The sequence below is a fragment of the Moschus berezovskii genome, chromosome 11, assembly GCF_049115385.1.
Source record: "Moschus berezovskii isolate FMDL1 chromosome 11, NW_MosBer_1.0, whole genome shotgun sequence".
NCBI lineage: Eukaryota > Metazoa > Chordata > Mammalia > Artiodactyla > Moschidae > Moschus > Moschus berezovskii.
This window is the reverse complement of record NC_142470.1, coordinates 35,462,377-35,487,939: the sequence shown is the minus strand read 5'-3', so window position 1 is coordinate 35,487,939 and position 25,563 is coordinate 35,462,377. Positions and strand designations below refer to the sequence as shown.

General features: G+C 42.4%; 1 protein-coding gene across 2 annotated transcripts in view; it reads right to left on the bottom strand.

Moving 5' to 3' along the window:
- The window catches only part of BABAM2 (BRISC and BRCA1 A complex member 2), a 413,168-nt gene that overhangs the window by 83,035 nt on the left and 304,570 nt on the right, over positions 1-25,563 (bottom strand). For both annotated transcript variants that reach the window (XM_055399169.2, XM_055399167.2), the window contains 3 exons: positions 11,931-12,030; positions 7,843-7,913; positions 4,827-4,909 (listed from right to left, as the gene is read on the bottom strand). In XM_055399169.2, coding sequence (XP_055255144.1) covers positions 4,827-4,909; positions 7,843-7,913; positions 11,931-12,030 — 254 coding nt within the window. The remainder of the gene's footprint in view (positions 1-4,826; positions 4,910-7,842; positions 7,914-11,930; positions 12,031-25,563) is intronic.

The window sequence follows — 25,563 nt, the reverse complement described above, 5'->3', positions numbered from 1 at the left end:
ATCCTAACAATAGCTCCCCTTTTAAGCTCTTTCAAAGCCCTCTATTTTGCTTCGTTATGGTATTTATCACCATTTGTAACATATATTTGTTAGTTTACTTCTTTATTGTCTCCTTCTCTTATTAGACTCCATTAGGGAGGGTGTCTTTCTAATTATCTCATATATAAAACATATGAAGTTTTCTCTGGGCTACATATCACTTTGTGCCTTGTATATAGTAAGCAAGCTCACAAAATATTTGCTTTTAAAAAATGCATATCAGTGTACTTCACCTTTATCTGATCTCTTTCTCATTAACTAGGTCAGGGGTTGGCAAACTTGTGAAGAGTCAAAGGGTAAATATTTGAGACTTTATCATTTTTGTTGCATATTCTTCTCATCCCTCCTCAACAACCCTTTAAAAACATAAAAACCATTCTCAGCTGGAGGGCCAAATAAAAAAAGACTGAGGGTGGAGTTTGGCCCGTAGGCTGTAGGCAGTCAACCCTTGTGTAGACTCCAATTGTCTTAAGGTCAAGCCTGAGTTATTTACTTATAGCTTCTGGGACGTAGCACAATACTGAGCATACAGCAGGTTCTCCATAAACTCAGAACTCAGCTGCATTGGGCTAAATTGATTGGGTTAGGCATAGAGAAGAAACAAAATGGAATACCTAAAACAGTCAGATTTGTTCTAACAATTTTTCAGGGAGAGAAGGCCTATAGTCCAGGCTGAATGACTCAAAGGGTCATTTACAGGGATTACAGGTAATGGGAAAAGACAGCTTCTCATTCTGTCACAATCTTAATACCCTCTGCTTCCAAGCAGCAACCTTGTGACCTTAGGCAGCTGCCCTCCATCCAGTGTGGCTGACAGGGGCCCATGAAAGAGTCAATTTTCCCCAGTAGTTACTTTTGTTCTGCATTACTATGCCTTGCTCTCTGGTTCCCCTGTCACCCAGCATTCTGAAAAGCTGCTGGTTTAAAGACAGCATCTGCCTCCAGAGGTACAAACAGCTTGACAAATACAGAATTACTTATTTAACCACTACAGACAATTCTTAGATGGTGACCAGGAAACCTTTCTGAAAACAGTTTCTGAATGAGAGCAAGTACTTGCTCTTGCTGTGGTTCCAAATCTTGTGATACACTGATCTAGATGAAGGAAGGAAAGAAGGAATAAATGAACAAAAATATCCCTGGCCATAATCATGGCCACAACTCCCACTCCTGGAACCACCAGAATGCCAGGAAGTTGCAGTGTCTCCTGAGAGATCCCAGAATGTGTACAATGTTTTCCCTAGGGCATTTTTGCTTCCGCGCTCTGGCAAAGGCTGAGGTCAGAGCCACGGGCCTCAAGAGAACAGTGCCTCTTTCCTGTAGCATCCAAAAGGCTCAGAATTACTGCCAGCACCTATCCTCTCAAAAGTCTTCTTCCCAGGCCTGGGCAGAACAGAAAGTGGGGGAGATCAGAGACATTATTTCGTGTCCTGCCAGCTCTTCAATCTCCATGAAGTATTGAGCCAGCCACAGAAAACTGGCTCCATCTCTACGCACTTCTTTCTTTTTCATGTTCTTGGGGTCTCAGAATAATTCACTGCAATCTTCTATCATTAAGTTTCTGCACTCCATATTCAACTCCCATCTTCACGGCAAGAACAGAAGCAACAAATGGTCCCTTGGGGGTTATAACCTAGCAAGCAGGTGCTTCCCAACAAAGGTAAGTTACAGATGCTTAACGGTATGACCGAATAAAATGCATTACCTAATCAAGCTTGGTGTGCTGCAGTCCATAGGGTCACAAAGATTAGAACAGGACTTAGCGACTGAACAGTAACAACCAAGTTTCACTCTGAAGATGGAGCAAGTCCTCCATCTTAGATATAAGAAGAAAAAGGGTGGAAATTATTTAAAGACAGGCTGTGAGTTAATGATGGAGTAGTAAATAGCATCAAAGTCCCTTGATTCTGTCCCTTGTCTGTATAAGATCTTATCTGCCAAAGAGCCAAGAATGTGGCCATGATGCTAAGAGCAGGGAGCAAACGGGCTGGGGAAGAAAGGAGTAAGAGCCTGAGGAAACACTTTGGAAGGAGTTAATTAAACAGACCTCGAGGGCCCTGTACCTGTTCTAATGAGTGTCTGGGGGTTCTATGTTTCTGAAAAAGTAATCAAAACTAAACGAAACTGTAACTTTGAAAATATGACTCTGGGACTTAATTCTGCATGTCTGACAAAGGAAGGTAGAGAAGGAGCTGTAAGAAATACTGGACACTGTACTATGGAGAAAATATTCTTTGGAACAGGAACAGGAATTGTATCCTGTATCCTAAGGAACAGGAATTGCTGTAACACTGAGCACACTGAGAAGAGAGCTAACAGGAACTGAGAGGCAGACCCTCTTTTATTTCTGAACACCTCTCCTGCCAGCACCACCAGAGCAGCCATTCTTGAGTCCCATGTGGAAAACACAGCAAGAAAGATCAGTGCCAAGGATTTCTTTTTTCCATATATCTGATATGACCTGACATCATCTTTTTTCATGATGCTCCTTGGAAGAAAAGCTATGACAAACCTAGACAGCATATTAAAAAGCAGAGACATCACTTTGCTGACAAAAGTCCATATAGTTAAAGCTATGATTTTTCCAGTAGTCATGTACAGATGTGAGAGTTGGACCATAAAGAAGGATGAGTGCCAAAGAATTTATACTTTTGAACTTTAGTGCTAAAGAAGTCTCTTTAGAGTCCCTTGGACTGCAAGGAGATCAAATCAGTCAATCCTAAAGGAAATCAACTCTGAATATTCATTGAAAGGACTGATGCTGAAGTTGAAGCTCCAATACTTTGGTCACCTGGAAGAGCTGACTCACTGGAAAAGACTCTGATGCTGGGAAAGAATGAGGGCAGGCGGAGAAGGAGGCAATAGATGAGATGGCATCAAAGACTCAGTGGACATGAGTCTGAGCAAACTCTGGGAGATGGTGAAAGACAAAGGAAGCCTGGCTTGCAAAGGGTTGGATACATACAACTTAGCAACTGAACAACATCTTTTTTGAAAGTGGAATCATGGCCAGGAAACCAAAGTAAGTTTTCAGGAAGACTGTTGAGATTTCAAGCCACTTTGGGATGGAAAAAACTGGTTGAAGCAGTCATCTCATTTACTGTTTCTAACTGTCTCTCCATATGTCCTTCCTTCTGTGTCCTTCTCTCCCAGCTCCTCTGGGAGGCCTCTGCCCACAGCCACCACCATTCATGGCAGGTTACAGACCTCTCTTGCTGAGCCGGCCTAGAAGAAACACACCAGACTAATCTCCGGCAGCTGTCCAGGGTCATGAAAGACAAACCAAACATATACTCAGGATCTAGGGTCAGATTACCAAGCTAGAAACAGAATCATAGGATCAAGATGGTGGGGCAAAGCGGACATGGCAAATAGGAAGTGAGATCTCAGAAAGGAATTAACACTCAGAACAGCAAATCAAAGCTGTGATACATAAGGTCAGAATCAAAAGTGAGAGTTGGAAGCACCAGTATACAGCTCAGCTGGGTAGGGCCACAGAAGACGGTGAGCAAAGAGGAGAGTGCCAGGAGGCCTTGACTGGGACTTCCTCTCCCACCTGGTCCTGTGTTGCAGGATAAGCTCCATCTGCTGATGTCTCTACAGGACCTAACAACCCGATCCCCAGTGACATAAGAGGAGACTAAAGCAGGGGGAGGCTTGTCACAGCAATTTGAACAAGGTCATATCACTAGTTGGAGGCATACGCAAGATGAAAATTGTCACCTCTCCAACTCTGCTTTTCTGTGCATATAATTAATGTAGACAATATGCTTGCACTTTTCAGATGCATTTGAAATGATGGTCCCATGTGAGACTAGTTATATAGAGTAGGAGCTCCATATGAAGCACTGCCTGACAAGGCAGTTATTATTGGGAAATACCTTAAGCCAGCGGTCCCCAACCTTTCTGGCACCAGGGACCAGTTTCATGGAAGGCAATTTTTCCATGGACTGGGGGCAGGGAGGAGATGGTTTGGGGAGATTCAAGTGCATTACATTTACTGTGTGCTATATTTCTAATCTAATGCCATCACTGATCGAACAGAAGGGACTGGTCCACGGATTGGAGGTTGGGAACCCCTGCCTTAAAAAGTAGGAATGATAACCAAATGATCAAGGCACTATACTTTGAGTAATCTTGAAAGTTTTGAGGCTTGAATCTGGAAAGATACTCAGAAAATAGAAATCTCTTTAGGATGCATGCATGCTAAGTTGCTTCAGTAGTACCTGATTCTTTGCAACCCTATGGACTGTAGCCCACCTGGTTCCTCTGTTCATGGGATTCTCCAGGCAGGAATACTGGAGTGGGTGGCTATGCCCTCCTCCAGGGGATCTTCCTGACCCAGGGATCGAACCTGCGTCTCTTATGTCTCCTTCATTAGCAGGCGGGTTCTTTACCACTAGCGCCACTGGGGAAGATCCCTCTCTAAGATAGGGTTTCTTAAATTCAGCACTACTGACACTGGACTCAATAACTTCTTGCTTTCAGGACCTGTTCCATGCACTGCAGGGTGTTTAACAGCACCTCTGACCTCCACCCACTGATGCCAGTAACAACAAAGCCACCCCTGGTCCCCTAACCATCATGACAAACAAAAATGTTTCCAGACATTATCAAACATCTCCCAAGTAGCAAATTACACTTGGTTGAGATCATGCAGTACATACACTTATGCTAAAGTAAAAGGAACCAAGTCAGGACACTAAAGGCTGTTATATTCATTATTACATGTGGTTTAGTGCATTCAAAAAGGTATGTTGACATGCTAATAGCAAAAGTATACTCACTGTGTACAAGGAAACAAAAATCTTTCCACATCAGCAACAGAGTGAGTTTTGTAAAGCCTTCTGCATCATATTCCACGACACCCCTAAGTAATGAAAACACACACAGACAAAAAAAACCTTCATAAAAACAAGGTATCAGAGATGGAACCAAGTAAAGAATATATTCATAAAGCAAAGTTATTGAATCCGAGATACATTTAAGACAAGTAAGTGTTACCACAGGAAGGATGTGGGATTTAGAATGAAAGCATCTAGGTTTGCGTTACAGCTTTACTATCTATTATGACTTCTGGCAAATCACTTAGCCTTTGGAGCCTCAGTTTCCTTATCTGTAAAACAAACACATGTGCAAACTTCATCATGGAGTTGTGAAAAACAAGTAAGGCCACCCATAAAATGGTTAGATGGTATCACTGACTCAGTGGACATGAGTTTGAGCAAACTCCAGGAGATGGTGAAGGACAGGGAAGCCCGGCAAGCTACAGATCATGGGGTTGCAAAGAGTTGGACATGACTTAGTGACAGCACAACAATAATAATCCACAAAATACTATGCAAATGTTAGTCACCAGTGATGAACAAAAGGACAAGTGAAGGTCAGGGCAGCAAAGACCCCAGGTCTATACAGTGCTTGTTCAGTCTCACTTTCATTCAGGTGCTGAACAGTCACAAGCAATGACAGCATTACTAAGTTCAGGATTACAGATGACTATCTTCCAAAGTGGGGCTTCCCTGGTGGCTCAGAGGTTAAAGCGTCTGCCTCCAATGCGGGAGACCCGGGTTCGATCCCTGGGTCGGGAAGATCCCCTGGAGAAGGAAACGGTAACCCACTCCAGTATTCTTGCCTGGAGAATCCCATGGACAGAGAAGCCTGGTAGGCTACAGTCCACGGGGTCGCATAGAGTCGGACACGACTGAGTGACGGAACGGAACAGGTCTACCAAAGTACTTGGCATCCTTTCTCTTGTGTCCCCCACTGGGACACAAGATCTTCCCCACTGGGCTCAAGACAAAGTAGCAACATTAGCAGGGTGGATGTGGGGTTCAGACGGGAGATGCATCTCCTGTGTCAAAGGAGAACAGTCCCCGAACACAGAAGGGCCTAGACTGAATTCTGATGGGCTCCTCTCCCCCATTTCCCTCTGGAGCTGAGTGTACAGGGGGTGCCACCACCATAATGCGCCAGTGTTAACCACACAGAGAGGACAAGGATAGCTTTCTCTCTCATCCATACAGGGAGACCTTTGCTGGCCTTAGAAACGCCTGCTCCCTGGCTGAGTCAGGCTCAGCAGACCATTAACACTGATGGCCTCCAGGTGTAAGTGGGAAGGAACAGTTGACCCTGCTGTGAAGGTAAAGGAACTGAGGCACTGAAGGTTGAGTGATTTGCTCAAAGACTGTTGACACATCATTAAAGTCTGCTGACTTAAGTCAACAACTTCATTCATCAGTTTGTATTTCTTTTCTGGATATGTAATTTACTCAATATTACAACACTGATATCTGAACTTTTTAGATCCTGCACCCCATAAGCAAAAACAAGCCCTGACAGAATCCTTCTCATTATGCATATAGTACAGTATATAGTAGTATTTGTATATGATTTTGTAGTTGTAGACAAGTACGACTATATTATATGTGTAATAAAACACAAAAATGTACACACATAGAATGAGATTTAAAAACAATTGTTAACAAGTGTAAATGCAATTTTTCACCCTTTTCTTGAATACCAATGAAGTGAGGGGAGGCACATGCCCCTGAGAGGTACATGCACCCTGCTTTTCAGGTCACTGTGCTAACATCTTCATTTTCAGTAACATACACAAAAAATAATCTAACACTGTTATTTATTAAGCACTGTTCATATCATAAGCACTTTCTCAAAATGTGCATAAAGAAAGCTGAAAAATACCTTAAGTGTTAAGAGACTCATGATTCATGAACAGTTATGCTGTTTAGATACTGTTACTCTATTTTGGCGATATGAGAATTCCACAATGGATAATGAGAAAATTTCTTGAAATTGTCTCAAGAAGTCAGAAATTTTCTTTTAATTAAGACACATTTGTAAAATTATATCCCAGCCTTATTCTTGATTTCATCTTCTCATTCCTTTTATCTTAATTTCTTCAGTTACTGATTTAAAATTTTAATATACACACCTTCTCTGGAATGAGGTAGGAAGTAATGAGAGCACTAAAATGCTTAGTGCTTAGGCAGAGTGTGCTCCACCTTTTAAAGAGACTGTGAGGAAAATGCAACCACCCACCACCCCTCGAGCTAAGCCCTGAGTGGGAGGTTGATAAGGGCTCTGCCACCATTAAGGAAACAGCTGCAGAGCAGCAGCACGGGCCGCATGAAGGAAAGGGCCAGAGCATAGGGTGGGTGGCCAGAGGAAACACCCAAACTGGTACTGCAGCTACACACTGCCCTCTTCCCTCGCAGGGCCTTCTTCCAACACACTAATCCCAAGTGTGAGTCACGGCACTGGGGTCTAAAGTCAGATTTCCTTCCCGAATCTCTGCGGCCCTGTGGGGAGTGGGAGTCCTATCAGGAGACCTGAGTTCTGAGAAATAGGGTTCCTGCCCCAGCTCTCTCTGAGACTTGCACAGGTGACTGAACTGGTCAAGTCTTATAGGCTTTCTTTCGTAGAATGTGCCAGGAGTGCCCACCTGGCTCACCCTCATGACCACTGTGAGATGACGGGGGTGAAAGTGCTGTGTAGACTGTAAAGAGCACAAGGAGCAGCAGGTGTGACAACCACTTTTACTGTGGTGTTCGGGGCTAGTTACGTGGCTGCTCCAGGGAAGATATTTGACTCTATTTGCCAAACAATGCTGAAAAAAATGTCTTTCTGGGAGCGTTAGTGTGAGCAACACACCAGGAAGAACCAAAATAGCACCGAAAGGTATCATATGGAAGAACTAAGTGCTATTTTCTTCACTGAGCCCTCCCCTCAGGGTCACCAGGATGTGAGGGCAGCACTGATTTATGGTCTTAATGAAGAACTTACGTGCCAAAGTGGCTGAGGAAGGCAGCAATATACTCTCTTCTTTTGTGATAGCCTTGAATCACATACTGCACCTGGAACATGAACCCACAGCTGAGTACAGTAGGGAATTATTAAATGCTTTATCATGTAAAATTCAGAAGTAGAAGTAGAAAGAATAGTAAAATGAACACCCATATTCCCACACCTATCTTCAATAACTGTGAATATTTTGTCTAGTTGCTTTATCTAGCCATCCACCTATCTATCAACCTGTCAATCAATCTTGCTGAAATGTTTCAGAGGAAATTAGAGACATCATGACAGTGTGCCCCTGAACACTTCAGCATGCATCTCTGAAAAACAAGACAGTTTCCTACACAATCACAATACTGTTATCACACTCAACAAAATTTAGTATTTCATTCTCTGAATTTATTTAGTACCCTGACAATTTTCCAAACTTCCCAACTGTCCCTAAAATACGTTTGAAAAGAAAGCAAGCATATAAACAGGGACCAGGCCTTTAATCTTTTACTATAGAATAATAGTACCTCCTGGGATGTAAGCGTGTGTGCCTAATACTGACTTCTCAGAGATTGGGCTAACTGTCTTATCCTGTGTTCTAGACTCTCCGATTGTTTCCTTCCTTTTTTCTCTACCTTCTGTATTTCCTATGAATTGGAAGGTAGAGCTAAAGGTGTGATTAGATCCAGGTTAAACATTTTTGGCAAGAAAACTTCCTAGTGATACTGAGTTTGATCACTGGTTAAGGTGATGTCAGCCAGACCACGGTTCTGTAAGGGAATGGTTCCCTTTTGCCAGGGTGAGTAATCCAGGGGTACACTCCTCGAAGCATGGGAAGATCAAGTTCCTTAATGGTTTTAGTATTTGTTGGAGATCCTTGTCTGAATCAATTACTTCAATTGAGGCCTGAAAAATGGTATGTTTGTATTTTTTCATTCTATCTCATTTAACAGCTGGCATTCTCCATAAAGAAGAGTTTCCTCTCATCAAATGGACCTAATTGGTTATCTTGAACTACAACTCCTATTGAAAAGGACAGTAATGCTCAATTATTTCTTTTTAGGTTTGTAACATTCAGAATAAGGAGTGTTACAACAGGCGATTTTGCCTTTTTAAATTTCCTTCTTAACACCAAGTGACAGTTTCTATAAAAAAAATTGTGAACTCATTAAGCTAGGCATCTGAAAGTTAGTCTTTTACCCATCAGTTTCTAACACAAAAATACATTCCTTATAAAATGTCTTTATAATGGCTGAAAGAAACAGTGGGAGAAAAAGACCCCCCAAATAGTTTATATTGACTGTAGCCACACTGAGTCTCCATGGATAACAAAAGCTCAAGATAAAGTGCTTGAAATAACCTTGACACAATTGGTACTGATAGCCATTTGTACCCTTTAAAAGTAAAACAATTCTATTTATATAATAGGGGTTTTAAGTCAATTTATAAAAACAGTGCTTGCTTTGCAGGCTCAATGCAGGATCAGAAATGTTATTTTGGGGAAAGAAAAACAGATGATAAGTTTGCTTAAGTGGCTTTGTTTAAAAAGGGGATGAAAACAGTTCTGTATACTTGATTTTAAAAACAGAAAACCATTTTAACAGAAACCCACAACAAAACTGGCTATAAAGATAGATTCCAATGCAATTATGGAAATTCATTTGAAGAGATTGTTTCTAAAAGCAGCCCATACTGTCCTCGTTTGTAGCAAGCAGAAGAACATCAATTTTGAAAGACAAGTGAAATTAATGAAAGGGAACCAGATAAGAAAAACTGACTGATTCTTGTATTTCTGGGAAAATGGTATTATAATTTTTTTTGAGGAGAATGTATGACTAGAAATTAATCTCAATTGGAGAGCTTTAAAAAGGCTTTCCTTCTCAGTTCTGGAAGACCAAATTTGCATTTTTCTCTATAATACTGGGACAAAGATTTGAAGGCAGTGTAAAACCTACACTGTAAGTAAGAATGCTGTCCTCTGATCAGTTTTGTGGGAGGACAGGGGCTGGGGGAATCTGGTCCAATGAACAACAACCACTCCGTGAGAGTTAAACGCCCTAGAATCTGTGCCAAGCCCACAGACTGCAGAGTTGCCAGATTTTAGTTCCTTTGACATTTAAAAAATAATAGAAGACTCTGAAATATTATTATATTTCTAAAGTATTTTCTATATAGAGATGAGCTATCTTTTGAATGAAAGAGACAAAAGATTTATTTTCCAAGCCATTGTGAACAAGTCAACAGAAGCAAAGAAAATAGGATTTGGGGAATTAAGCAAACTAAGTCCATGTGGGAGAAGAAAGAAGGTCAGTATTGTCTGTGGACTAATAGCTCCAGTTTTTAGCTAAATAAACAGGCTGGACATTAACAAGTATATGCTATACTTGCAGAAATACCTGATAAGAACCACTAGTGTGAGCTCAGTTACTTGCCAGTGTAAAGGCTCATTAACGCAGCTAAGAGAAAGCTTTAGGTAATCTGGCTATAATCTGGCTATAAGCCAAGTTGACCTGGAAACCCTGTCCCAACAAGCAGGACTCTGGCAAACTGTTCCTGGGCATGACAGGAAGAATCAGGAACCAACTATTAAAACGTGCTGTACAGAAAAGCAGAAAGAGATGAGAGCCGCTCAACAGAATCACTGTGATATTAACTACTGGCAAACACACACACACACACAAACAATTGGGAAATGAAAGAGTTCAAAATTTTTAAATCATAAGAAGGTTTAAACCATAACCATAAGAAGAAGCAAAAACTTAGGGCATAATGGAAATTCAAGAATGAGAAGATATTCGTTTAAAAGATGAAGAACCTAAGCAGACATTTCTCCAGAGAAGACATACAGATGGCCAATGAGCACATTAAAAAATGCTCAGCATCACTCATTGTTTGAGAAACGCAAATCAAAACTACAATAAGGTATCACCTCACACTGGTTAGAATAGCCACCATCAAAAAAATCCACAAACAAGAAATGCTGGAGAGGGTGTGGAGAAAAGAGAACCCTTTTTGCACTGTTGGTGGGAATGTAAATTGACACTGCCACCATGGAGAATAGTATGGAGATTCCTTAAAAAACTAGGAATAAAATTACCACATGATCCAGCATATGGATCATATATATACCATATAAAATATAAATACCATATAAAATATAAAATTACCATATGATCCAGCATATGCCCCACTAATGGGCAGATACCCTGAGAAAACCATAATTGAAAAAGACATATGTACCCCAATGTTCACTGCAGTACTATTTACAATAGCCAAGACATGGAAGCAACCTAGATGTCCATCAACAGGTGAATGGATAAAGAAGTTGTGGTATACATATACAATGGAATATTACTCAGCCATAAAAAAGAACCAATTTGAGTCAGTTCTAGTAAAGTAGAAGAATCTAGAGCCTGTTTTTATAACAGCAAAGAGTCAGACACGACTGAGCAACTGAACTGAACTGAAAGTAAGTCAGAAAAACAAGTATCACATATCAATGCATATATATGAAATCTAGAAAAATGGTACTGATGCACCTATCTGCAGGGCAGGAATAGAGACACAGACATAGATAACAGACTAGTGGACACAGTGAGAGGAGAAGGGGGACAAATTGAGAGAGAAGCATTGAAACATATGCATTACCATATGTAAAACAGACAGCTGGTGGGAAATTGCTGTATAACACAGGTAGCTTAACCCAGTGCCTATAACAATCCAGAGCAGTGAGTTAGTGGGGGAGGTGGGAGGGAGGTTCCTGAGGGAGGGGGCATACATATACTTCTGGCTGATTCAAGTTTTTGTATGGTAGAAAACAACACATTGTAAAGCAATTATCCTCCAATTTTAAAAAAGATGAAGGTAAGACTGGAACAGGGAGGTCAGAATCCTTAGAAAAGGAAGGAGGGCAAACAAAGTGGGAGAGAAACTGATGAAATCTATTCACAGCAGGAAAGGCCATGTCAGATGGAGGTTGAAACTAAGATGGGGTGGAGAGGATGGTGTCTGCACCACGATGCTGGGGAAATAACACTGGAGGAAGGAGCCTTACAAGGCTGGTTAGGCAGGGGACTTGCTTTTACCTTGTTGGTGAGCAGGTGGCACACTTGGGGAACGTAATCAATGAGACAGCCTCCTCCTGGAAAAGCTGGGATGTGAAGAGCCGAGGAGCCGCCAAGTGCACTGAAAGGACAAGAGTACAGTGGATGCTTCTCTTAGGGCTCAAGCAACTTACGTGACATTCCCAACACGCTTGGTTTCTCTTGCCCAAGTCTGCCCACCAACTGCCTGAATCAATGATGGTGAAACGAAGTGCTTCACTTTATGACTCCATTTCTATATTCTAATCCATTTTGTTACAGCAGCATGTTCACATTACACATAACTAACAACTAACGATTAATGACAACTCATGATCCTATCACAAAAGTACAGATAAGCAAATTTTGACTGGCATAGGTAAATGTCTTACCAACACGAATGGGTTGTACCTGTTACTGATACACAGACTTTTATACTCTTGATTATGCCCAATTCATAATTGAGCCAAGCAAAGATATGTCATTCATTAAATGCTGAACTGATGTGCCAGTGTTATAGAGAACCAAAGGGACTAGTTCTGCAGCCCACTGGCTTGGCTGCCTTGAGCAACCTCTTTGGACTTTAGTCTTCTCATTCTTGTGATTGAAGTGAGTGAAAGTCGCTCAGTTGTGTCCAACTCTTTTGCAACCCCATGGACCGTAGCCTGCTAGGCTCCTCTGTCCATGGGGTTTTCTAGACAAGAATACTGGAGTTGGTTGCCATTTCCTTCTCCAGGCGATCTTCCCAACCAAGGAATCGAACTCACATCTCCTGCATTACAGGTAGATTCTTTACCACTGAGCCATGTGAAGTAGGTGGTTAAGAGAAGGGGATGCAGTCGCCCTGGGGGTTAGGCAGCCCAGGTAGGTTTTGTAAATGAGTGCAGAGAACCAGGTAGGGACTGGAGATTTTGCACACAGTGGGAAGGGCTCCCATTGCTCAGCCTCAGTTGGTTTCTAATATGTAGGAACACATGCCTGGTCTTATCAGAGCCTAATTTTTCAACTGAAGCCAGGAATTCAGATGATTTAAGCTCTCAATTTTTAAATGGTGTTAAGCATTTTCTGAAGTACTGGTCTGGAGTCTGTGGGCCAATATGGGTAGAAAGTGTGCAAATCACAGTCAACACTGATATTCGATTCATCTAAACAAGAAGGGACAGTAAAAAATCATCAATCCAAGCACTAAGACACACTGCTGATCTAGAAACAGTTTCCAGAACTTTCCTGGAGATTCTCTTTTCAGTTTAAATTAACTGGCATAGAATTATTAAGAAAATTGTTCAGAACCTTATAACATGCTTTTTGTATATCATCCTTAATCTTGATTTCATTTTTTGTCCTACTCTTCTTTGGTCCTAATTTGTTTTTCTTACTTGAATTTTATTTTAATGTGTATATTTCTATGACCCCCTTAAACCATTTCTTTAAGACAAACAGGATATAAAAAGACCCCTCAATCCCTTAATGCTGTGATTATTCATTATCCAAGTCCCCACAGTAATGAGATTGTAAATGGAAACAAAACATTTCACAATAACAGTCTGGAAAATCATTCTCAAATAGTTTAGAGCAGAGAGACGCAGTCTAGAGTTTGTGGTCTTCCCTGGTGGCTCAGTGGTAAAGACTCTGTCTGCAGTGCAGGAGATATGCGTTCGATACCTGGGTCAGGAAGGTCCCTGGAGGAGGAAAAGGCAACCCCCTCTAGCATTCTTGCCTGGAAAATCCCAAGGACAGAGGAGTCTGGCGGACTACCATCCACTGGGTCATAAAGAGTCAGACATGACTGAAGTGACTGAGTGCACACACACAGAGTTTGTGGCACAAGAAATGATATCTGTAACGAGCCAAAGGACTCCAGGACCAGTCTGTCTCTCTGTTGACTACAGATTTCTGAAATGGGAATGAGAAATCCCAAGAAACAAAATTTCAGGTGATGCGAGTAACTCAATATAGAGTGGAAACATTCGCTGTTGACTTCCCTACTCTGAAGATAAGACACACAACTTTGACAACTGAGAAGATTCTGAGATAGCGTTTGACTAAGTATGACATTAATGAATCACACACACCCTGTAACTGCACAGAATTAGCAAGAACATTATTTCCATTTGCTACTCTCAGAGTAGACACTAGACGAGATTTAGCCTCAACTCTGAAGAAAGTTAGGAAATTCCTGTGACTTTCTGTGAACTAGAGGAAGGCTTTCTGTTCCCTCTTATGTATGCAAAAGTACACAGAGGGTGTGCATCTCACTCCAAGGGTCTAATGGTTCCATTAGGATGGAAAACTGATTAAGAAGAAAATTTTAAATTACGAGAACAATAAATCCAGTATCTATAGCCTGTGGATTTTGGTGAAATATCTGCATAACAGAATACTAAGATCCAGGCTTCTCGTAGGCTACCTAGAGAAACAATCTTTAGCATAATAAACCATCCTCCCCAAATGATTTGGACAGTTCCCTGGAACTGATAGCAATGGACTTTGATCTGTATAAAATACTACAGAATAAGTTTTAAATCATTCACTAAATTGAATACAATGAGTAAAAACAGTGTGTGAAAAATCAGCTTGAATCTCTCTCTCTGCTTCTGTGATACAGCCATTAAACAAAAATTACCTATAATAATAGAAAGACACAGAGGTCTGGAGAAACCCAAAGGCCGGCTGCTCTGCTGCCAGGGCCATCTATCTGCACCCTGCTTCTGTGATTATCAAGAACTAACTCTGGTCGCTAGGTGCTTTCCCATTATCTAATTGAACCCTCTCTACAACTCAGTGAGGTGGAAATCATCACTGTGATTTTACAAATGAAGAAATTGAGGCTCAGGGAGCAGAAGAAACTTCCCTGCAGTCACACAACCGGGAAATGGTACAGCTGGGATCTGAATTCAGGGAAGCCTGTTGCTAGTGTCCAGGCTGCTGTGACTGCTGAATTACTCACCTCCCTGGGGAGGGGGTGTGTGTGCTAAGTCACTTCAGTCGTGTCTGACTCTTTGTCACCCCATGAACTGTAGCCTGCCAGGCTACTCTGTCCATGGGATTTCCTAGGCAAGAATACTGGAGTGTGTTGCCATGCCCTCCTCCAGTGGATCTTTCTGACCTAAGGATCAAACCCACGTCTCTTACATCTTCTGCATCAGCAGATGGGTTCTTTACCACTATGCCACCCAAGTGGGGGTGGAGTATAATCTTGAAAGGGCTGCAAGGATGGAAAGATACACTGGGGATGACTACCAGTGAGCAGGGCCAGGATTTCAATGAGGTTAAAGGGCTTCTAGAAGCACTCAGACCACCACAGAAGCACAGTGCTGCACAGCTCATCTCCCTTTGCAACTTTCCACATGGCAGCAGGGCAAGCATTCCTCCTGATTTTGTTCACACCCAGATGGTCGAACAACCAGATTCACTGCATCTCGGATGTGATGGACCAACCACTCTGTTATATTCAGTTGTGAATGACTTAGCTGGGCACGGGAAGGAAGCCCCAGTATGTGAAGCACTTCAGATACTACGAAGGATAGTTTTAAATAAGAGCTGATTTCTTAAAGGAAGCTCACCGCACTCTTTATTTAACTCAGTAGATTTTCAGCCTGTGAGAGTCCTGAACCTGACTTCCAGCACTGCACACTGATAAGTGCTGCTGATTCACGTATAAATATCCGCCTCGTGGGTAAATATTTAACAGGCTTGCTATAGCCTGAATGCGGCCCTGATCGTGCTGAATAAACAAAGTCAAGTGCCATGAAATAAAAGAGCTACTATGTTTTCAAAGGGTGCAAGATGGAGGAGGTAAGGCCTTGTGATCTCAAATCCTTTAATATTCATGAATCAAAAAATACCGTGCTGAATGTGTACAAGAGAAAACTCCCTCTCTGCAGGCATGCCCAGCCTCACTCAGCTCTTCTCAGGAATGCAGGGCTGGCTGGCAAGAAGCTGGGCCTCGCTAAGCCACTCCGTGGCTGAGTAGGGGCTGGGGACGGGGTGATGGGGAGATGAAAGGGACCACTGGGGCTGTAGACTCTTCTGATCTCTGGAGCGGTTCAGGGAGAAAGCTGGGTTAAAAGATGGAGAAACTAAATTGGTGTGGCAGGGTCTCAGGCTGAACTTGAGAGGAGAGGGTGAAAGGGCTGCTTTGATGAGAAAGCACCTTCTGTCTCCTTATGGGCTGCAATGAAACATGAAACTAGCTGATAATTCTTAGAACTGAAACTGAGTCCGTGGATAGAAAGGAGGACAAGGCCAGAGCTGGAGAAACCTCTCCAGTGGTGGAGGTAAACAGACCCAAAGGTAGCCAGAAAAACAGTTCCAAGTCTGTCCTCCTTGGGTTCTAAAAGTCAAATATAAGAACTGTCTATGTACTAATATTATTGTTTCCATGCAAATACAGCTAACTGAGCCTCTGTGGACCTTGCTCTGTCTGCAAATATTCAAAGCATCTCTAATACTGAAGACTTGACTTGGCTATAGTCAATAGCATAAGGAAATATTTTGGGGCATTCTGGCATGGAAAAAAGCAGGCAATCAGCCTGTCTGCAAGCTTGACTTGGGACAATGGATTTTTAACCCATTATGAAATAGTAACTTCCCTCTGTTCCTGTAGGGCCTTACCTATTGGCCAAATAAAAACGAAGAAAACGTGATTTAGCACCAGAGAAAACCAGAAGGGCCACTGATTTTCAACAACAGTTCTTGCTTCTACCAAGTCTGCTCTCTTTGGTCCTTCTCCACTTTGCCCTGAGTACAGTGGGGATACTACTACTCTCAAAAAGACCTATCTCTCTCAAGGGTTAAAGTAACAATTAGAGTTACATTAATATGAAAATAGCACTGCACACTCCAAGAGAGATGTTATTCTAGAATGCCTCTTGTGTGAGTGTTTCAAGTCCAGGGTTATATCAAGTCATGGTCAGAGATGCGTGAAGTGGTCTTGGTGTTTCGTTTTTGCCTTTGAACCAGGTTCCAAGGGACAGGAAATTGACCCGGTTGCCTCCTCCACAGTAGGGTTCAGGAGAGTGTGAGGGTGAAGTATGAAAATGGAGAACTTCAAGGATGATAGAAGGACACCAGTCAGCACTGGCCCCCAAGTTAAGAGAAATCCTAAAGAAAGGTGAGCCTTCAACTCAATCCAATAAACATGAACTATATGCCTAAATCTGTTTCTGGACTTGAGTTTTCCATTCTGAATACAAGACTCGGGCACCACTGTTAACTCCTTTCAAAGTAGAGAAATGCCAGGGACCTCAAGAATCTAGGGCACTCTATAATGAGAGAGTATGTTTCCTGGTAGCATGCCAGGAAAGCCATTACAATAAAACAAAAGTCACTGTTATTTATTGAGTATCCACTTTTGCCAGGCACTCTACTAAATGTTACACTAGCTCGAAACTGCCCAAGAATTCTGCCAGGTAGATCTAATCAGCCCAACTTACAGATCAGGAAACTGAGATTCTAAGAGTCTAAGTATCTTGTCCAAAATTATGCAGCAAGTAAATTGCAGGGTTTTTTTTTTTTTTTATTTCTAAAAAAGAATTTTATTAAAAAAGCACAAATGCAAAGAAATGAACAGAGGAAAATTTATGCGTCGAACCTGGACTGGTCACTTATGATAATATACATGCTACAATTCCATTCTCCCCAATCATTCCACCTTCACCCTCTCCCACAGAGTCCCAAAGACTGTTCTAAATGCCTATGTCTCTTTTGCAGTCTCTTATACAGGGTTCAGATCTACTAATCCCTACCTACATACCGAAACAGTAGTAGAAGTGGCTGAAATTATCCTCAGAAAAACCTTCATCCATGAAGTTCATCAACTTGTTATCCCACTTTTTCTTAAGATATCATGTCACAAGATATTAACTGGGTAGGATAAAGAAAAATCATATATAGTTTCCAAAAGTACAAATACTACACTAAGTGAAGAATCTGGGGTTTTTTTTTGTTGTTGTTGTTGTTTTCCTAACTGGATTTTCTTTTTCTTAGTAAAGCATTTTCTACAGCTGTTGTTAGCCACTATCTCATTTTATAGATTCAGCTTTCAGCCCTTACTTAAGAGCCTCTCTACCCCTCAGTTAAACAAAATCAAAGTGTAATTCAAAATACTGAAAATCTCAATGACTATAACAGGGGAATAAAATAACAGGAAAAAAAATAAAAGATCGGAATGACAAGTTAAGTTTATAAGTAGGAGAAAATCCGGGGAGTCACACTGGATGAGAGGGTCACTGAGACATGGATGTGGGCCTGACTGTATTCCATTTGTGCGCCTGATCAAAAAGTTCCACTGAACGGACCTCACGGCATAAAATCAGATCTTATTATTCCATTTGTTGTTTCCCATTTTTAGAGGGACATATAAAAATGGAAATGTTCTGAGACGGGTGAGTAGGATTAAACACTCAGAAAACGTTCCTATTTTGAGCAAAGTCTAAAGAAGTTGACATGCTAAGTTAAATTACCTAGAAGGTTATGGAGTTTTTAAATAGAGTAATTTTAAAAGGTGTAGGCATACTATAATGATCAAATTTGAATCAGGTAGTCTTTGCTAGACCTGGGCTTGATCCCTGGGTTGGGAAGGTCCCCTGGAGAAGGCCATGGCAATCCACTCCAGTATTCTTGCCTGGAGAATCCCCATTTACAGAGGAGCCTGATGGGCTATAGTCCATGGGTCACGAAGAGTCAGACATGACTGAGCAAAAAAGCACATACACATTCTTTGCTTAGTCGCAGTATAAAAGAAGAGAATTTAAAAGGCAATATGGGGGATTTAGTTGGTAAAATGAATTCTCCACAGAATGGAGTGGTGAATAACCATTCCATTTATGAAGTTTTATGTGTAATATTAGGCACTATACTGAGTGCTTTACATGAATGATATCATTTCTTCTTCACATCAATCTATAAGAGAGGTGTTGTCCCATTTTACAGATGAGAAGGCTAGAGTTTAGAGAAGCCACATAACCCTCCTTGAAGTCACACAGGTGGTAAAATGGCAGTGTGTGTGTGCTAAGTTGCTTCAGTTTTGTCTGACTTCTTGGGACTCCATGGACTGTAGCCCACCAGGCTCCTCTCCTCTGTCCATAGAATTTTCTAGGCAAGAATACTGGAGAGGGTGACCATTTCGGCATCTAAACCTAGGTCTCTCTGACCTCAGTCTACCACTCTCAGGTCTTCTCTGATCACTTCTGTGACTACTGATTCCTGATCTGCAGGCCTGACATCCGGTTCCATGTGTGCCAGGTCCATCAGGCTCCTTCCGGCCTGGGTGTCCTCAGGCAGATGCCTGGGCTGACTGAGCCCTGAGCCAGTGCCAGGAACACTCATTAAACTTATGTAGGTACCTGAAGTTGAAATGGTTAGGGACGTTTTCATCCTAGGCAAATGTACTGCTAGAAACTCTGAGGGCCAGAAGACTTGATGGGCACTTTCCAGGAGAGGAGGAGAAATGCAAGCAAGGAAACTTTATACTTCAAGAAATACAAAAGATGAGAATATTTTAATTGCAAACAGAGTCTGTCTAATGACATGAACACTAACCAAGTTTTTGTTCAGAAATGTGTTTAAGTTTGTTAACATCTCAGAAAAGCCTTTAAGGGACAATCTTAACAGATGTCCACCATCAGGATTTTGTTAGCATGTGGAAAAGCATTTAAAGTAAGCCCTGGAAAACAACAATGAACTTAGCAGATGTTCTATTAAGATCTGGTATGAACTACTTATAATGATGCCTGGCCACGCAAGACATGAACAGGCGAAGGGAAGGAAAAGCTTTTTTCCCTCTTATTGTACCTTGATCCCTGGCCTGTTACCTGCAGTAGGATTCCATCACAATTTCTCAAACACTAGTCATTAGGAATGAGTGAATTTGTTATTTACAACTTTGAGACTCCAGTGAATGACTTTACTGCTCTGCTACTACATAGGTAGAGGTTGTTCTTCCATGAATTACTTTTGAAACATACTTACTGAGAAAAATCAATACATATCAAATATATCAAATCATTACATTGTACATTGTAAATATCTTACATTTTGTCAATTATACTTCAATAAAGCTGGGAAAAAATCAATGCATATAATAGTTACCCTAGACTAAACCCACAAGCATTTTTATAACTCCCTCCTCCTCACTGTACACAGGTTTTAATCATGGACAAAAGAAGAGAAAAAACTACCATCTGTCTGACCAGGGTAGAGAAATGTATCCACTTGATTCCTGTTTGTCAGTATTCACTGAAGGTTCAGGCCTGTGAATGGGCCTCCCTGGCGGTTCAGATGATAAAGAATCCACCTGCAATGCAGGAGACCCAGGTTGGACCCCTGGGTTGGGAAGATCCCCTGGAGGAGGAAATGGCAACCCACTCTAGTATTCTTGCCTGGAGAATCCCCATGGTCGGAGGAGCCTGGTGGGCTACAGCCCAAAGGGGTACAAAGAGTTGGACATGACTGAGCGACTAAGTACACATGTTACCGGCCTATAAACAGCATAAATGACTTCCCACATACAGCACTGGTGTTTGCGCTCCAAGAGCTAACCTGTAGGGAGCTGGAGCCTGGCTTTCACACACCGAGATTGAAAGGATACCAGAAGATGCAGTTAGCCAGGGTACTAGTACACAGCACTTTATAATTTGTTTCCAAAGTGCTCCTCATTTGGTTTTTACAACAGCCTTACATAGTAAGTGGGGCTTCCCAGGTGGCGTTAGTGGTAAAGAACCCGCCTGCCAATGTAGGAGACATAAGAGATGCAGAATCAATCCCTGGGTTAGGAAGATCCCCTGGAGTAGGCAAATGGTAACCTGCTCCAGTATTCATCCCTGGAAAATTTCATGAACAGAGGAGCTTGGTGGGCTACAGTCCATGGGACTGTGAAAGAGTCGGACACGACTGAGTGAGCACTACAGAGTAGGTAATAAGCGTTAACTCACTGTAGAGATGATAAGACAGAGGCTTGAGACGGATCATTTGTCCAGGGTTTAAGGCTGGCAGTAGTCAAAGTGGGTTTGGAATCTTCCCTCTGCACTCTTTTCAAGATTGCATAAGAATGATCTAAGGAGCCTACTAATAACTCAGACACCCAAGGCCCATCCACAGAGAAGGTGACTGGTTAAGCTGACCTGGTTCCCAGTGGATCATGTGCAGGTGGTCCTCACACCCTGCCCTGTATCTCCTGAGGATACACAACAGGGATGAGGATGGGAAGGCGTGTGGCAAAAGCAAATTTGCCTTCCATCCCCAAGGGATGAGGTCACTGACTATTTGAAAGGTAGTGTGGAAAAGAGAAGAACAACACATAGATGTGCTCTTAAGGACTCAAAGTCTAGAATGGGAGAGCAGACATTTATGGAAACAACTAGAAAAGGGTGATTACAGCTAAGTGTGTACACGGGCAAAATGAAGTCCAGTCACATGCAGGTAACCAAAAGGCAAAGCAAAGAGCTGTCAAATCAAGACTGCAGCTGGAAGGAAGAAGGAAACAGATTCTATGCAACAAGGTAAGGCACGTGATCAAAGGCTAGGAACTCAACAGACAGCAGGCTGTGGGGCCTGGACCACACCAAGCAGTTTTTTGCCCCAAAGAGAAAAGCCTGTTTCATTATTCAGGCTGCCTGGGATATCTACGGATCAAAGGGCATCTGCCCGGAGAGGGGATAAGAAGCTCTGATGTCCATCCTGAGGCATGCCAATGTGAACTGGGTGGGAAAGAAAACTCAAGGTTAAAAAAGAAGTTCTGTGTAGTTTTAGAGTGAGAGATGTCCTGAAGAGAAGGAAGAGTCTGGGGTTTGAGCCTGAATCTCAGCCAGCTTCACTGCTTAACACAGCTCTTTTGTACTCACAATTTCTAAATTTACACCCTTGCTAGACCTTCACTGAACTCAGGACTCATAGAGCCAAATGCCTACTCATCACCTCTACTTGGGTGTATAAAATGTACCTAAACTTAACCTGCTCATCAGCAAACTCTGCCTGCAAAACCTACTGCTCCTGCTCTCCCATTTCAGCTCATGCCAGCTCTAACCAATCTAGCATAGCTTCTCGTCTGGATTCTTGCCTTCATGGATATGCAAGGGTTGTTCCACCTCAGGGCACTTGGCTCCGTTCTTCCACTGTCCCCTCTGCCTTGCAGCTCTCTTCCCAGCTGTGTGGGCGGCTTCCTCACCTGTTTCAGGTCTTACTTAAATACCACCTTCTCAGTAAGGCTTCCTCTGCTGCTGCTGCTAAGTCACTTCAGTCGTGTCTGACTTTGTGTGACCCCATAGACGGAAGTCCACCAGGCTTCCCCGTCCCTGGGGTTCTCCAGGCAAGAACACTGGAGTGGGTTGCCATTTCCTTCTCCAATGTGTGAAAGTAAAAAGTGAAAGTGAAGTCGCTCAGTCGTGTCCGACCCTTAGCGACCCCACGGACTGCAGCCTACCAGGCTCCTCCATCCATGGGATTTTCTAGGCGAGAGTACTGGAGTGGCTTGCCACTGCCTTCTCAGAAGGCTTCCTCTACAACCTGTTTAAAACAATCCACTTCCTTTTCCAGTAACTCCTCTTCTTTGTTTTACTTTGTTTACAGCACAGAGCTCCATAAAACACTTTGCATATTGTATTTGTTTACCATCTTCCCCCATTACCCTCCACTAGAATGTAAACTCCTCCAGAATGGGGATTATTTGTTTTGTTTACTGCTAAGACACTAGAAATAAGAATAAGGCCACGTCCACAGTATGCACTCAATAAATATTTGTGGCATTAAGGTTGAAAGAATAAAGACAGATGAGAGTTTAATTTCTAAAATGGACACGAGAAGTCTGTAAATGTATCTATCTTTTCTGATACAGTCACTGTGAAAAAGAAGGTTTTAAGGGTCGAGGACAGAGAGTGGCAAACTTTCTCAGCAATGGGACAGGTAGTAAATATCATTGGCCTTGCAGCCCTAAGATTTCTGTTGGAACTACTCAAGTCTAATGCTATAGCAGGAAGAGAGTCAGACGAAATATGTAAATAAGTGTGCGCGGCTGTATTCCTATAAAATTTTATTTATGGGTGCTGAAATGTGAATTTCACATATTTTTTACAAGTTACAAAATACTATTCTTTAAATGTTTTTCTAATCATTTAAAAAATGTACAAATCATTTGGAGTTCCCGGGCCATACAAAACAGGCTGCAGGCCAGATACGGCCAGGGCCGCTGTAGTTTGCTGACTCCTGAACTAGGATTAAAGGATCACTTGACAGTTCTACAGATGCTGAAGCTGAGGAATATATCCAGGAAGAAATACAGGCCAAAAGACCTAGATTAGATCAGCCAAAATGAAAAGCAGATCCTTTGGTCACACCTCTCAGAAACTATATTCCATCAGCAGGTAAACCACAAGCATTTTCAGAAACTATATTCAATCGGCAGGTAAACCACAAGCATTAGCCTTTTTCAGGCAAGGGTGAGGTGAACATTAGGCAACTCGTGGACTGTGGGAGTTCTCATAATGATATTGGATTAGAACTGCAAGAGAGAGCTATTTATATGATCTCAAATGACGCTTGAGGAATATTCTGGTGCTTTTACTTCTATGCTAGGTGAAAAAGCTGCCTACAAAAGCCTTCCTCCCACCCGAAATACTAGCTGTTCATTGGTGACTGATCCTCAGAAATATTAAGATGAATCATAGATGCTCTTTTCAGAGTGCAAAGAGAGATAATTTTAAAACTTAGAAAATGTCACTTTGGGAAGTCACAAACCACACAACAGAAAAGCTGCCCAGCCTGAAAATTGTAAATAAATAAAATTCTGATTCCGCACGGAAGCTTTTTCCTCATCTAGATTCCAATACTGTCCAAGGATTGGCCTCTGAGGGTGACTGGTGTTAAAACGTGTTGTTTCCCATAATCTGCTGATGGGAGGCAACCTCTGGTCCCCACCCCTCTTCCCCAGGGCCCTCCCAGGTTAACCCCACAGTTCTTGGTAATGCAGGCACAGCATGCTCAGCCTTGACTTTCTCAAGCTGATTCTTCTCACCTGCAGGCAGCTTTTGGCCACCCTGTCTACTGTGCCCGCCAGGATTGGCCTGAAAGGCGCCAGCTGACAGCGTCTCAGCCTTTCCCTGAGTACGAGGAAAGGACTCCTGTGTTTCTTTCTGCTTCCTGCTTGGAGAGACAGGTATTTCTGTCTTTGATCCCTAAACTCTGTTTTCTTTCTCCTGTTACTAAACGGTTCACTCCCTATCTCCCCTGCCCCCTGCCATCCCGCCCTTTTTGCAGCTTCATCATTTTTCCCATATTGCACCGTTTGGCTCAGGAGAAGGAGGGAACCACATCAAATAAAGGAATGCAACCACAAAAGCTGCCTTGAGAAGCAAGGCCCCAGAATCTTTTTTTCTTTCTCTCTTTTTTTTTTTTGCCAGTTTACCGTTTTTGGACTTGTTCTCCCATAATCAAATCCTCCCTGTCGTGTTAACAATGTGGTGGTGTGTCAATACATTGGAATTCTGCTTCAATCAGCGATCTGGAGCTTAATAGGAAAATGAAGCAACAAAATGTTGGTCTTACTGTTAACCTTAGGCTAGGCCTGTACTTAGGATTGGGATGTTGGCTTCTTGATGGTATGTGGGCCAAACCTTCAAAGTTTTGTGAGAGCTCAGGGTTGTCAGCAGAGGCCTCAAGCATTATTCAGGCATCCTTCTGCTGTTGCAAGGGGGGCAGCCACTCCAAGTACCAATGGCTAGAGCACGAAGCACCCCAAATCTTAGCAAGCTGAGTAAAGCTCGGGCTGAATTCGCGTGCAGACATTGAAAATCCACATTCAGCTTACAGGCAACAGCAATTCTCAGGTCTGGCTCTCATGATACCTGTATTTATCACAAAAGGGCTTGTGTAAAGTTAAAGTGGTTTTTTTTAAAAAAATTAAAAACATATGCCCAACATCCAAGCTATTTAGAGACAACAGTAAGGTGCCACAGTCTCCAAACATTGGGAAGTCACTATTCCCTGTCCTCAGAATATATGTGTCATCACTGATGTTTAACAACAGCTGGCCAATAGTTGCATGTGATTCTGGTTAATGTTGGAAGTTCATCCGGTCTTGAACATTATCTCTAGCATATTCAACACGAGCCATCCACAGACAAGCCACTAGGCAGTGACTCTCTACCTTCATATACCCCACTATACCCAAGTGATGTGATACCCTCCAGAGATTCCTCTGGGGAGAGGAGAAATCTCTACCCATCCCTGTTCTGGGCTTCCCTGGTGGCTCAGATGGTAAAGAATCTGCCTGCAACTCAGGAGAGCCTAGTTCAATCCCTGGGTCAGGAAGATCTCCTGGAGAAGGAAATGGCAACCCACTCCAGTATTCTTGCCTGGGAAATCCCATGGACAGAGGAGCCTGGGGGGCTACAGTCCATGGGGTCATAAAGAGTTGGACACGACTAAATAACTAACACATACTAACACACACATCCCTGTTGTAGAGTAGCATATTAGAACCTTAGAAAAATGTGTGATTTGAAAAAGCAAATCCTGTAGCTGGTTCTGATATGAATGATTAGGATAGGTTCTCAACCGCTCTCACACCAGCAGAAGAATCACATGTCAAACATACAGAAGGAGGAGTCCTTTATCCTTAGGAGATAAAGACCTTCTTAGCTAA